Source organism: Rhincodon typus, chromosome 10, assembly GCF_021869965.1.
Source record: "Rhincodon typus isolate 14 chromosome 10, sRhiTyp1.1, whole genome shotgun sequence".
Lineage (NCBI taxonomy): Eukaryota > Metazoa > Chordata > Chondrichthyes > Orectolobiformes > Rhincodontidae > Rhincodon > Rhincodon typus.
The window spans coordinates 35,328,416-35,341,953 of NC_063341.1; the positions used below are offsets into that span (position 1 = coordinate 35,328,416).

A 13,538-nucleotide genomic window follows, 5' to 3' on the forward strand; every position below is an offset into this window, starting at 1 on the left:
TTTAGTGCAGTACAATAAAGGATGCTCTAGGAAGTTAATATACTAAATAAAGAAAGAGATTTATAGATAGTTTAAAGCTACGCACACAAAGCAGGTGAATAAACCAGTTGAGTTCAATTATCCCAAAATAAATTAAGCTGAAATAAAGATAATGCACAAGTTTATGGTTGCGTTTTCTCTTCGGAGTATATCCGAAATTGTTCCCAAGAACAGATCTAATCATTAAGAAACATTACCTAATTTTGCTCAATGAATTGCAATGGGACAAATAACTGATGATGGTAGAATAAAGGGGAAAGTAATCACAACAGTTACTTTCAAAAGAAAGACAGAAAAGTCTTTCATTGCCTATAAAGCTCTTGGAATGTCCCAAGTGGCAAAAGGCACCTTATGAATGCAAGCTTTCAGTTCCTTACCCTGATGAAGAATCAAACAAAAGTAAAGTGCAGTGCCCATAATAACTGAACCAAGAAAAAAATTAGCAAAGCAAACAGACCAGTAGTGGTGATTTCTTTTTTTAAAGAAAGAGGATAAGGTGGTTTTATATAACTGAAAGATGAAAAATGATGCATGAGGTAAGAGTCCTCCAGATTATGACTGAAATAAGGTTTATAAAAAGGAAAAGAAAAACAAGTTTTGCTGAACTTATCCAAGACACGTTTTAGATCTCAGCTGGAGTACTATGTACAATCTGGGTGCCACACTTTAGCAAGAATGATAGTGCACTGGGAAAGGTGCAAAAAATAGTTTATGAGAGCAGTCACAAGGTTGAGAAACTTCAGTTATGAGGATAGAGTAGCTAGGAAGAAACTGTTCCCACTGATAAGATTGAGAACCAGAGGACACAGATTTCAAATGTTTTGCAGAAAAATCAAATAGAGAACCAAGGAAAGCAGTTTTTCGCAGAGCCTTGCTTGATTGGGGCCTGGAATACATAACCTAGAAATGTGATAGCAACTGGAGGTGAGGCATTGAAGAGGGCATTAGATGATTATTATATAGAAACAAAGTGTAGGGTTATAGGGAAAAGGTATGAGATTTAAACAAAGCCAAAATGGTCAGAGAGCCAGTGTCGACACAATGAGCAGAATGGCCTCATTTCTACACAGTAACAAGTTTGAGATTCTATAATAACAATTAGTTACTTTTTTCTCTCTCTCCGCCCCTCCCAAGCGAGCACAAAGAAAATTAATGCAGCTGATATCAAAATAAATAGTTAAGGTGTATCACAAAGTTAAAGAATAGGTTACAGAAGATCAGATTCATAAACTGATAAAGGGGATAATTTAGTTCAAGATGAGAAATGAATAACCATCATACATCTGTTTGACGAATGAAGATGAAAATTTTGTTCAGCAAAAAGTATTAGGGACTACAAGTCATAAGGCAGGTATATGGTGTTAGGCCATGAATCAGCCATGATCTCACTATATGGTGGAACAGGCTCGACAGCCTGAATAGCCAACTCCTGTTCCTATGTTGCAAAGTAGACAGGGATAACAAAACCCCTCAAAATGCTTCAATCCATTTTAAAATTACAATTCACTTCAACCTATGGAGAGAAAAGACAGTGCTACTCCCCATTCAAGAAAGGAGAGGAAACAACCAGGTAACAACCGATCGATTAGACAATCATTTTTGAGCAAAATCTAGATTATCCATAAAGTGAGATTAAATTAGTCAGCATTTAGACCTATGTTGAATGATTAAGAACAACCAGCACAATTTTATTTTTCAGAATGAAAAGCAGCATGGATTTTATGTTTTAAAAGCTTAAGCAATTAGACCAAGCACACAAGTTATAAAAAGGTTATGCAAGAGTTGGGGAAAGACTGGCGACACGTGCAAATTAATGTATGGATTGAGAGGAAAAATTAGTTAATCTTGCATGTAGTAAAAGGGAGGCATCAAATGTTACATAAGCTCTTAGCTGCATTTCAAACATTCATTTTCTTTTGGATGAGACACTCCATGATTTGAATTTGGCTAGTCAAATGAATGTGCACTGCCAGGTCTGTCCACTGGTATTGTGGATTCTCAAACCAGTTTTTTGTTTATTTCAAAGTGATCTTAAATTTTTTGGTGAATCTGTAACATTACAACTCAATTTATAGACAATTTATCAGGAACAGTTCTTCTATAGTCAACAGATGTGCACAAATATTTATTTCACCTCTTTACACAAGGGGATTAAATCCATTCAGATTCAAATCAAACAAGGCATGCAGATTTCATGGATTAGTGCAGGACTTGTACAGCAAAAGAACACTTTGGGAAATTAGCCACAGGAGGTCATTAATGAACAGTTTGGAATGCAGATATCCTTATCCAAATTCCTAATAAAATCCCTCTCTCAAAATTCTACGCAAGGTTTTAATTCATTAAAGCAAGCTCAAATTCACAATTAAACAACAATTTGCATCAGTTAAGACACCAAGTTAGAGACCATTAAGGCACATTATGGTTTTTTTTTTGAAGATGAGATAAACAAATCAGATTTCATTTGGATATTCAGCCAACAGATCTAGTTCTGGTATTGGAGCCTAAAGCTTAATACCAGAATTAATGAATTTCTCAACTACATACTTAAGTGTAGAGACAAAGAAAAACTGAGCCTAATTAACATTAACTCTGGAAATTCAGATTGGTTAATTTAAAATGTTCTCTAGCTTTAAAATACTGACTGTCATGAAATTATTTTTGGTCAGCATTCATGTTCAGTTATTTTTCTTCGAAGCCAAGTCTTTGAAATCTCAAATTTAGACATATTTGAGAGGCACAGGTGGTGCAATAAATCTAGTTTCATTTTGTATTTGACCTTCAGCACAGCTATGTAGAAGCTAACAGCGTATTGCTGCTGGGCAAGCAATAAATGTCATTTGGATGTAGTTGAGAAGCCTTTGTGGAAACAACGATTGGCAGCAATTCCCTCTTATGAGTTACAAGTTCTAATTAGCATATCTACAAGCAGCATAGTTTGACATTTCCAAAGTCCATTAAGTATATTTGTTCTGCTGGCTCATTATACTTTTGTAATGAATTGATGCTGGAAAAACCACCCTAAATAGCTTACATAAATGACAAGTTACCTGTTCTTGTTAAAATGCACAATTGGTATTTGGTTTGCTTTGCAGCTAAAATGACTGTGAACAGTGACAATTTTAAAACAGTGACAAGAGATAAAGCATATCCTCTCCCAACTATGGCAAATTAAACCACTGGCTTTGTGAGCACTCAAAAGAAACCCTCAACGGCCCAGGTCAAACTAAGGTTTATCTGGTCTACTGAAGGCATTGTTAAAAATGAAGAGATATTTGTAGAGTCAATTGATTTTTTTTATGGAATAATCAAATTCATTTGAAGCAGGAACCACTTGGTAATCTGCAAATTTCTGTCACTAATTAAGCCGAGGACCTTATTTCCACGGGAAATTAACTACTCGGTGTCTTTAAAAGAAAAGGCCTAGCATCAAAAAAAAAAAAAAAAATCACAATTTTGCTCCAGATCCTAGATTGCAAATTCAGTCTGCATTCACAGTCACGATGGCACAGGAGATGGTCGTTTGGTCAGCCTTGCTATTCCTAGCATAAATTAGAATCAACACCAGGAAAAAATTTACTTACATTTAATCCTGAAGGTTTCTGTACTTTGAGAGCAATCTGGTGATCTGAATCAACTGTTTCCTGAGTGCTATTCATCTGAGTCACCTGCAATTCACATCAAAAGGCTCATTAAAGCACAAGTTATTGTTTCAAGGGGAACAGTGACAAACTCCTTGAATATCCAGCATAAACTAACATTTTGGTTAGATTAATTCATCACATTACTTCAAATGCATTAACAATTTTCTTCCCACTGTCAGTTTAGCCATGGTTTTGTTTTAAAATTGGAGGGTGAATAGAAAAGAGACAGGCTTTAGGGAGGGAGTTTCAGTGGCTGGGACCTAATTAGACCACAGCTGTCAAATGTTAAGGTGAATGAATGGTGTTATATAAAAGAGGGTGAAGTTGGATGAGCAAAAATTGGGATGCATGGGATTGTATTACTGAAAGAAGTCGGTGTTTGGTTGAGGTGAGATCATGGATGATCCTTTTTGTTAAAAAAAAGACTAGCAATGAAAATGAGCAAAACACTTTGTGCAAGAAATTGCATTTAACAGGGTTCTTGATGAGTGGCTGGTTGGGAGAACATAAGCATCATCTCCAAAATAATGCCAATGAATGAAACTTGATGGCAGATGGACAGTACATTCCTTAGAAATACTGAAGAATGGTGACCCCCATGCCTGGAAATATTTTTATATATCCAATTTAAAACTTCATATTCGTTCTGAGATAACAAGGTGTAGAGCTGGATGAACACAGCAGGCCAAGCAGCAAGCATGGGCAGCAAGCTGTCCATCTGCCATCAAGTTTCATTCATAAGCATCATCTCCAAAATAATGCCAATGTTCTCCCAACCAGCCACTCATCAAAAACCCTGTTAAATGCATGTCCTCGCACAAAGTGTTTTGCTCATTTTCATTGCAATTTCTTTTTTTCACAAAAAGGATCATCCATGATCTCACCTCAACCAAACACAGACTTCTACCAGTAATACAATCCCATGCATCCCAATTTTTGCTCATCCAACTTCACCCTCTTATATAACACCATTCATTCACCTTAACATTTGACAGCTGTGGTCTAATTAGGTCCCAGTCACTGAAACTCCCTCCCGAAAGCCTGTCTCTTTTCTATTAGCTCTCTCTCCACCTTTTTAGATATTTTCTAATCATCCTGTCCAGGGATGTCATCATAACAAGTTTAACCTAGGCCTCCAGGCTCAGTGGTAGGGACACTGTACCACAAGAGCTCCCCCCACCCCACAAACCTCTTGAAGCTTGTCTTTGACCAGAATCATGCTCACACATCTCTTATCTCGTTGGCTCGAAATCAGCTTCCTTTAAGCCACTGCAGCACTTTGGAACATTTTACTGTGTTAAAGCAGTTGATGTACAGCAAATAAAAGTTGTCATCTATTAGCATTTTGAATTTATTTGACCACTTATTACCAGCACTTGAAAATATTAAAAGTGGCAATAGTTAAATATACATGCAATTCCATTCTTAAACATTCCGAAAATAATGAAAATATTACTAACATGAAAAAGTATCAGCGATCCCCTTTTTCATCCATTATCACCACCACAGGAATTCATTTTTTTCAAATGGGTACATTGACTTAATTTGGTGGTAATGAATTGGCTAGAAATCACTGTAAAAGAGTCAGCTCTCGGGCATTAAATCAGAGAAGATTAATTAAATTATTCTTCAATGCATCTGAAGCCATTGCTGGTTCAGAAGTTCGGCGAGTTTGAGGTAGTCAAAGGGTCTCTGATCTTGGACACCAGCATTAGTTTTGCACACATGTTAATAAATCAACATTCAGGTTCCCTAATTTGCTTTTCAAAAGACAGTGGCTTTCTGGTTCACACTACTTGCAATTAAATAGCCTTCTCGCAGCAAACGTTTTCTGTCTGTTGGATCGATCCAATGAAAGCAGTTCAAGAGACATCACAATTTCAAGCAAGAAATTATACTCGTTTGCAGGCTGCCATGAAACTACTGAATAGTTGCTGATCAAGCATGCTGTCGTGAGCATACCAAGCTTTATCTTGCATTTAATCTGAACGATCTGACGAAAATTAATTTGATGCTAACATCTATTTGTAAAGATAGTATTCAATTCGCAGCTGGAGCAATCCTCATCTTGACGTCTACAAACCGAGTATGATTATAGTTAAGGTGCAGCGCCAGAACAAAATGAAATTTCAGTCTAATCGCCCAATACTTTCTCGAGCCATTTGAGGGTTATTTGTGACTTACATTTGCTACTTATTACTATTCACTGAAGACAGATAACAATTACGGTTTAATGCAAGTTTTCATTTATAAACAAACAATTTTAAAAGATCAGAAGAGAATGCCCTCTATAAGTCAATGTGAGTGAGTTCCTTAAATTACAAATACACTTCATTTGGTGAGATCTCCTCCAATATTTCGTTAGAAAGACCTATTAATTCTGGAGGACTCACATTCTCCAACTTCATATATTTGACCCTGGTACTGAATTGTGGATTGTTAGGTTGACAAACCAACCTCTCAAACTTTGCCCTTTGAAACAGATTTGTTATTCACTCAGTTATCCAATTATTATTAAATATGGTGGGTTCAGAACAAAGCTTGGTTTATGATTCAAATTATTTTAAATTATAGATTTTACTTTTTTAAAGAAGCATACACTCTTGCATTCAAAAGGCACACCTTTCTAACAGGCCACAACAGAAAAAATCTGAAACAACAGCTCTTATTCAGGATTCAAAATGATTACACTTACCACCGTGCCATTTACATTCTCGATTTTAGTCACATTACTAGCAATTAGTAATTTTTTTTCCAGTAATGCAACTCTCTGGCTGAGATTACCAACTTCAAAATCTATGTGATGCAGCTTCTCATCATTGCTTGCATGGTAAAATAGGAGGGTGGCGTTCACCTCACCTACTTCATCATGCAAGTCCAAGATGTCCTGAAACAGAAAAATACGACATGCAATCAAATTCAGTTATGGATAGTGTATTAAGAAAAACATTGCTTTAAACAGGTTTCATTTATGTCAAAGTATACATTTTGATTGACCACACTGCCCCTACTCTCATAACTAAAAGCTCCAGGAACACCTGCAAAACAGACTGAGCCCCACCTGGAAGCAGAAATCCCAACAGACAGGCTTTCACATGGGCAGCAAATAGTCCATGCAGGTCCTATCACTGGTCTCTCGAACAGAGATCAGTTTCCAAAACAGGTCTGAAGATAGGAACCATCTTTGTTGGCTTAGCCTGTGCTTCTGACAAGGTGGCACACAGGTATACTGCTGAAACTCTCCAAAAACATCTGCTTAGTGAAAACCTGAAAATTATTCAATTCCATTATCAGCAACTGATAGAACTGTGTTCGTTTTGGAGATCAAATCAGCCACCCACAACATAGCAAACAATCAGATCCCACAGGAAGCAGTGTTCACACCAGTTCTCTTCGCATATACAGCAGTATCCTCCCCCCAGATTCTCACATTTTGCATATGCTGACAACTTAGTTCTAGTTTCCAGGACTTTGAGAAAATGCTCACTTAAGATCTATGTTTTCCTGGAAATCTATAATAGAATACAGAAACTTCGGCCAAACACTGCAAAGATTGTCGTTTCAGCCTTCCATCTGGACAACTTGAAGGCAGGAAAAAATTCATGTGGCCAACAAACCGTTGCCTACAGTCAGAAGTAGTAGCGTATCTAGGATATTATGTTACAACAAAAATGGTGACAAATTGAAAAAAACAACAGGCAAAGAATAAACATCAAAACCAAGTTAATTACAACTCAGTACGCCATTCTGAGACATTACATGTAAATTGACATCATGTAGAAAAGCATTGATGTGAAAGAGACGAACTGACAGTCAACACATCTGCTTTGGTTGCACTGAAAATTTTAATGGGATCGGGGTTCACTGCTATCACTATATATTAAATGGTGGGCTCAGAAAAAAAAAAGAGACAGACTTCAAAGAACCCTCAAAGCCTTAGTCACAAAGAATGAACATTTTGACAAAGAAAAGCAAACTGTCAGAGGAGATTCAATAGAGACGGAGAAATAAGAACTTGACACACCTGCACAAAATTAAGAGCTCATAACGGTGGTTCTGAGTGGTGAAATGTCAGCATGGATAGAGGATTGGGAAACAAAGAGCAAACAAAGGGTTGGGAGAAATGGGTAACTTTCAGGTTGGTAAACTAACTAGTGGAGTGCTAAGGGACCGGGTATAACTTGATTGATTAATAATTTGACGATGATAATGCAAATTTATTTAAGCAAACTGTAGGATGTTTCAATGAATCTCAAAACAAGTCCAGATAGGTTACATGGGAGGGCAAAAATTTAGAATATGCAATATAATTTGGGAAGTATGAGATTGTCCACATTGTCAGGAAGAAGAATAGGAAAGTAAAGTATTTAAATTGAGATAGCTTGGTAGTGGATGGGAAAGTAGAACTAAGACCACAATTAGTTCAGCCATGATATTATTAAATGGTGGTCCAGGCCTGATGAGCTGAATGGCCAACTTCATACCTGCACAGTCTTTACAAAGGGTCCAAAAGTACAAAGTCTATCGTTTCTAATGTCTGGAGAAAGCCATTGCAAGATGGAAAAGAAAGGGCTAAAAATAGATTAGATTAAAAAAAAAGGTGGACATGGGTCTCATTATTATAACTCCCTGAACCAGAGTGAATGCAAAAAGCAGCACCAGTACATCAATAATCAGAAGGATGAAATCAGGGGACACATTACAGCTCACACATTCAACAGCATCAGGTCTCTTTTCTGCCAAACAGAATAACCGATGTCTTCCTTAGAACGATTTGCTTCCTGTCAAGAATTTGGTATGCTCCTCTTTGTCTGTTTGCATATAGGCCTTCACCCTCCAGTGCCTCTGCTTCCCACTCTCCTTTGTATCAGGCCACAAGGTATCACTATCTTAACTTCCTATTGGACCTGCTTTCAGATCAAGATTCATCAGTTCTCATGGGGAAGTTTTTTTTTAAATTATCCAGGAACATTGCAATTGATCTTTTTATAATTGATGCAGACAGTTAGAAGTCCTTTTCAACAATTCTTAAAAACTAATTTAGATCCTGAACAATTTAAAGAAAAATATCAATTTTTCCAACTCAAAAGGACATCACATCAGAATTCAAATGAAAACAATTTCAGTCAAACAAAGAAGTGACGGACAGGTCTGATAAGGCACTGCTGGCATAAGGAGTGTATCCAGATCAGGGTGTGGAGAATCTGCCTAAAATTATCCAAGTGATAATGGTGCCAGAAGGTTATGAATGTAGATACACAGATATTGGCAAGTATTTCCTTCAAAATAATGCCACAGAATATTTTACATCTGCTTCACTTCTGATGTGAAATATAGCACTTCTTATAATACAACATTTCATTACTGAATAGGAGTAATAGTATTAGTCTGCAATGCTGTGCTCAAGTCTGGAAAGAGGCTTGATGCAGCTACAACCTTTTTAAGAGGCAAGCATGATACCACCTAAGGTAACAATGACACACATGAATGTGGAGAGTGAAAAAATCTTCAAGTAGCTAATGTCCCTGTAGGTAAGGACTTGTATCAGAATTCAAATAAGCCAACTTGACTATTATCAGCTCTCTTTTCACTCCACACACTCCGTTTCATTTTGTTTAATCCTATGAGAAGGCTTATTTTCCAAACCTATGAGCCCGGGCTTTAGATTTATCAACCTGTGGAAACTTCCTATCTATATCCACCTTGCGATGTCTTGTAAGAATTATATATCTTTCAATAAGATCAGCTCTCAAAACTCTAGAGAATACATTAGCAATTGCGAATGAAGAAACTGGTTAAGACACAACCCCACATACAAGTCTGGTGAACATCTGTTGCTCTCGCTCTATGAAGAGTTTACCTTCCTTAGGTAAGTAGCCAAAACTGCACAGATATTCCAGATGCAGTCTCACCAAGGCTCTATACAATTGTTGTAAAATATCTTTACTCTTGTACTCAAATCCCTTTACAGTGAAAGCCAAATACTATTTGCTTTTCTTATTGCTTACTGCACACATATGCCAGCTTATAGTAACTCATCAATAAGGGTACGGGTGGATACCAATTTTTCCCAAGCCACCAATATTGGAAAAAATACTGCCTTTTATTTCTTTCCCTACCAAAGTGAATAACTTAATCCTTATTCACATTAATGCCCCATTTGTCACATTTTACACCCAATCAATTAGTCTGTCCAAATCCCCTCAATTCTTATTTGCATCCTCAACATACACTGCAACAGCACTTTAGGAGGGCTTCAGTGGTCGTACAATATATGCAGATATCCTGATAAAGAGGCTATATTTGTGCAAGTGTGATAAACACCAAATGTGCATAATGTTTCATAAAATACTGGACAGATTCACAGGCAGAACTCCCTGATATTCTAAATAACGCCATAGAGATGGTGCAGTGGTAATTCAGTAATCGATATGGATTAAAACCCACCATGGCTGTTAAGGTAAAATTCAATTAGTAAATCTGGAATCGAAAGTAGGACTCAGTAGTTGCAATGTAATTAAATAATCATTGGACAAACTTTGCAGTGAAGGCAATCTGCCAACCTTACCCATTCTGCCTGTGTGTGACTCCAGACACACTGCAAATGTGGTTGATTCTTAACTGACCACTGAAATGCCTTGGTTTGGTCTCAGAAGTGAAAGATTCTTGGAGATCCTCTAAAGTATAACAGAGCTCACTTTCCTGTTATTTCCATCAAGTAGTATACTGTAGGGGTATCTAGGCTTTAACTCTTGTATGGTGAGTGTTTGTGTTTTAAAACCTGAAACCTTGCAGTTTAAAACATTCAGTTAATAAGGGTGAGTCAAATTTGCTTTCAAGAATTAATGGTTTACCTTGAAGTTATGACAATAGGTTATGTGATTTCAGTATGATAGTACTCCCATCCATCTTAACTCCTCCACTGGAACTAAATGATTCCATGGCATAAATATCAGTGACAATGCCATGATTTCCTTTTTTGCCAAACTGGAACTATTAGGACCCATTGGAACACACTTCTACCTAGTCCAATCTAGATTAGCTAAAGCAACAGATGAGAAACTGATCCTGGTCATTTCCTTTCCTGTGCCATCTACTACTATGGAATGATATATGTATCAGAATATTAAGCTCAACTTGAATCTTTGCAACTTATTTTCTACTCCTATGTTACCAAAACACTACTTTACAGCTGTTATGCAAAGAAGTAAACAAATCAATATTTCTGCAGTTCATTTTGTTGATTATCCCATTTGCACACAACATCACTAGAAATTATGTTCAATAAAGTTGTTGTTTACTGAGAGAAAATGGTAGACAACTTCGTCAAACAATAATGTTTCAAAGCTTTCAGAAGACAAAGTGACAGTATACCAAGTATAAATTTTACTCAAATCGGAGTTATACAACAGCTGCAGTAGTTCTGCCAACTCTCATTAACATGCCAGTCTCAAATTATAGATGTACACACTTTTCTAGAACATTGTAATTATCACAAGAGAATGTGTTTTCCTGGTATGAAACATTCTGACCCTCGTTCCCTTTAATTGCAGCAGTCCTCACCTTATTTTGTTGAAGGGTGTCCACCATCTTCTTTTGATCCTCAAAGGCAGTCTGCACAGTATCAACATCATGTTGAACACTGGTGAGCGTGCTCCCGATTGTGGCGACACTCTTGCAATAAAAAAATTCAATGCAATTCAAAAAATATTTCTCTTCCGCAATTATTAATTAGTGCAAACTTTTATTTTGGACAAATCAAAAGCATTTGCCTTCAGAAGTTTGTATTAATACACTATGGAGGTCAACTTATTTTGATATCAATTCTCTGGATAGGAGCACCACAGACATGGCCAGAATTTACTGCCCACCCTAGCTGCCTTTGACAACAGTAGTCCTTCTCTTTGAAGGAGTGCAAGGAATGTGGTGAAAAATATTCCCGCAATGATGTTTGGTCAAGAATGGATTTTAAGAACATAAAAAATGGGAACAGAAGTAGGTCACATGGTCCTCTAACCTGCTGTTCCATTCAAGGTGAACCTTCATAAAAGTCTACTTGCACACCATATGCTAATTTCCCTCTGTTCTCTTTGCACAGAAGTGGCACGGATTTTCACGCGTTCACCCGAGTTGAGTGGAACTTAAAAAATGGTGGTGGGATTCAATTGCAGGATTCCTATCCCCATTCCCACATGTGGAATTTAAGGCAACAGGACAATTGAAAGTAGAAGACCCACACTGCACTTGACAACCCGCCCTTACTTATTCATAGAATCCCTATAGTGTGGAAACAGGCCCAATAAGTCCACACCACTCCACAAAACATCCCAACCAGACCCATTCCCCTCTCAACCCACCTAATCTACACCTCCCTGAACACTATGGGCAATTTAGCATGGCCAATCCACCTAGTCTGCACGTCTTTGGGAGAAAACTCACGCAGACACAGGGAGAATGCGCAAACTCCACACAGACAGTCGCCCAGGGGTGGAATCGAACCCAGGTCGCTGGCACTGTGAAGCAGCAGTGCTAACCACTCAACCACCCCGATCATGGAAGTAGTTAGTGTCATACAGCATGGAAACAGACTCTTCGGTCCAACTCGTCTGCGCCGACCGTACACCCCAATCTGACCCTAGACCCATTTGTCAGCATTTGGCGCATATCCCTCTGAACCTTTCCTATTCATATACCCATCCAGATGCCTTTTAAATGTTGTATCTGTACCAGCCTCCACCACTTCCTCTTGCAGCCCATTCCATACACGCACAACCCTCTGCATGAAAAAGTTGCCCCTCAGGTCCCTTTAAAATCTTTCCTCTCTCACCTTAAACCTATGCCCTCTAATTTTAGACTGCCACACCCAGGGGAAAAGACCTTGTCTTTTTACCCTATGATTTTATAAACCTCTATAAGATCACCCCTTAGCTTCCGATGCTCCAGAGAAAATAGCCCCAGCCTATTCAGCCTCTCCTTATAGCTCAAACCCTCCAATCCTGGCAACATCCTTGTATATCTGTTCTGCACCCCGTCCTACAGCAGGGAGACCAGAACTTAATGCAGTATTCCAAAAGTGGCCTAACCAACGTCCTGTACAGCCTCACCATAATCTCTCAACTGTTTCACTCAATGCACTGACCGATAAAGGCAAGCATACCGAACACCTTCTTTACTATCCTGTCTACCTATGACTGCATCGTAACTATGGAACTATGAACCTGCACTTCAAGGTCTCATTGTTCAGCAACACTCTCCAGGACCTTACCATTAAGTGTGTGCACCTTGCCCTGATTTGCCTTTTTAAAATGCAGCATCTCACATTTATGTAAATTAAACTCCATCTGCCATACCTCGGTCCATCTGATCAAGGTCCCGTTGTACTGAGGTAAACTTCTTGGCTGTCCACTACATCACCAATTTTGGTATCACTTGCAAATTTACTAACCATACCTCCTATATTTATATCCAAATCATTTATATAAATGACCAAAAGTAGTGGGCCAAGCGCCAATCCTTGCAGCACACCGATGGTCACAGGCCTCCAGGCCAAATACCAACCCTCCACCACCACCCTCTGTCTCCTACATTCAAGCCAGTTATGAATGCAAATGGCTAGTTCTCCCTATATCCCAAGTGATCTAACTTGTTAACCAGTCTATCCTGTGGTACCTTGTTGAACACCTTCCTAAAGTCCTTACAGACCACGTCTACCACTCTGCCTTCATCAATCATCTTAGTCACTTCTTCAAAAAACTCACAATTAGTGAGACAATTTTCAAAGCAAAAAGCCATGTTAACTATCTCTAATCAGTCCTTGCCTTTCCAAATACATGTAAATCCTGTCCCTCAGAATCT

At 38.1% G+C, this 13,538-nt stretch overlaps 1 protein-coding gene across 2 annotated transcripts in view; it reads right to left on the reverse strand.

Moving 5' to 3' along the window:
• efcab14 (EF-hand calcium binding domain 14) overlaps window positions 1-13,538 on the reverse strand; it is an 86,049-nt gene that overhangs the window by 47,527 nt on the left and 24,984 nt on the right. For both annotated transcript variants that reach the window (XM_020513955.2, XM_048601747.1), the window contains exons 5-7: window positions 11,247-11,357; window positions 6,379-6,570; window positions 3,624-3,707 (exon numbers count right to left, since the gene is read on the reverse strand). In XM_020513955.2, coding sequence (XP_020369544.2) covers window positions 3,624-3,707; window positions 6,379-6,570; window positions 11,247-11,357 — 387 coding nt within the window. The remainder of the gene's footprint in view (window positions 1-3,623; window positions 3,708-6,378; window positions 6,571-11,246; window positions 11,358-13,538) is intronic.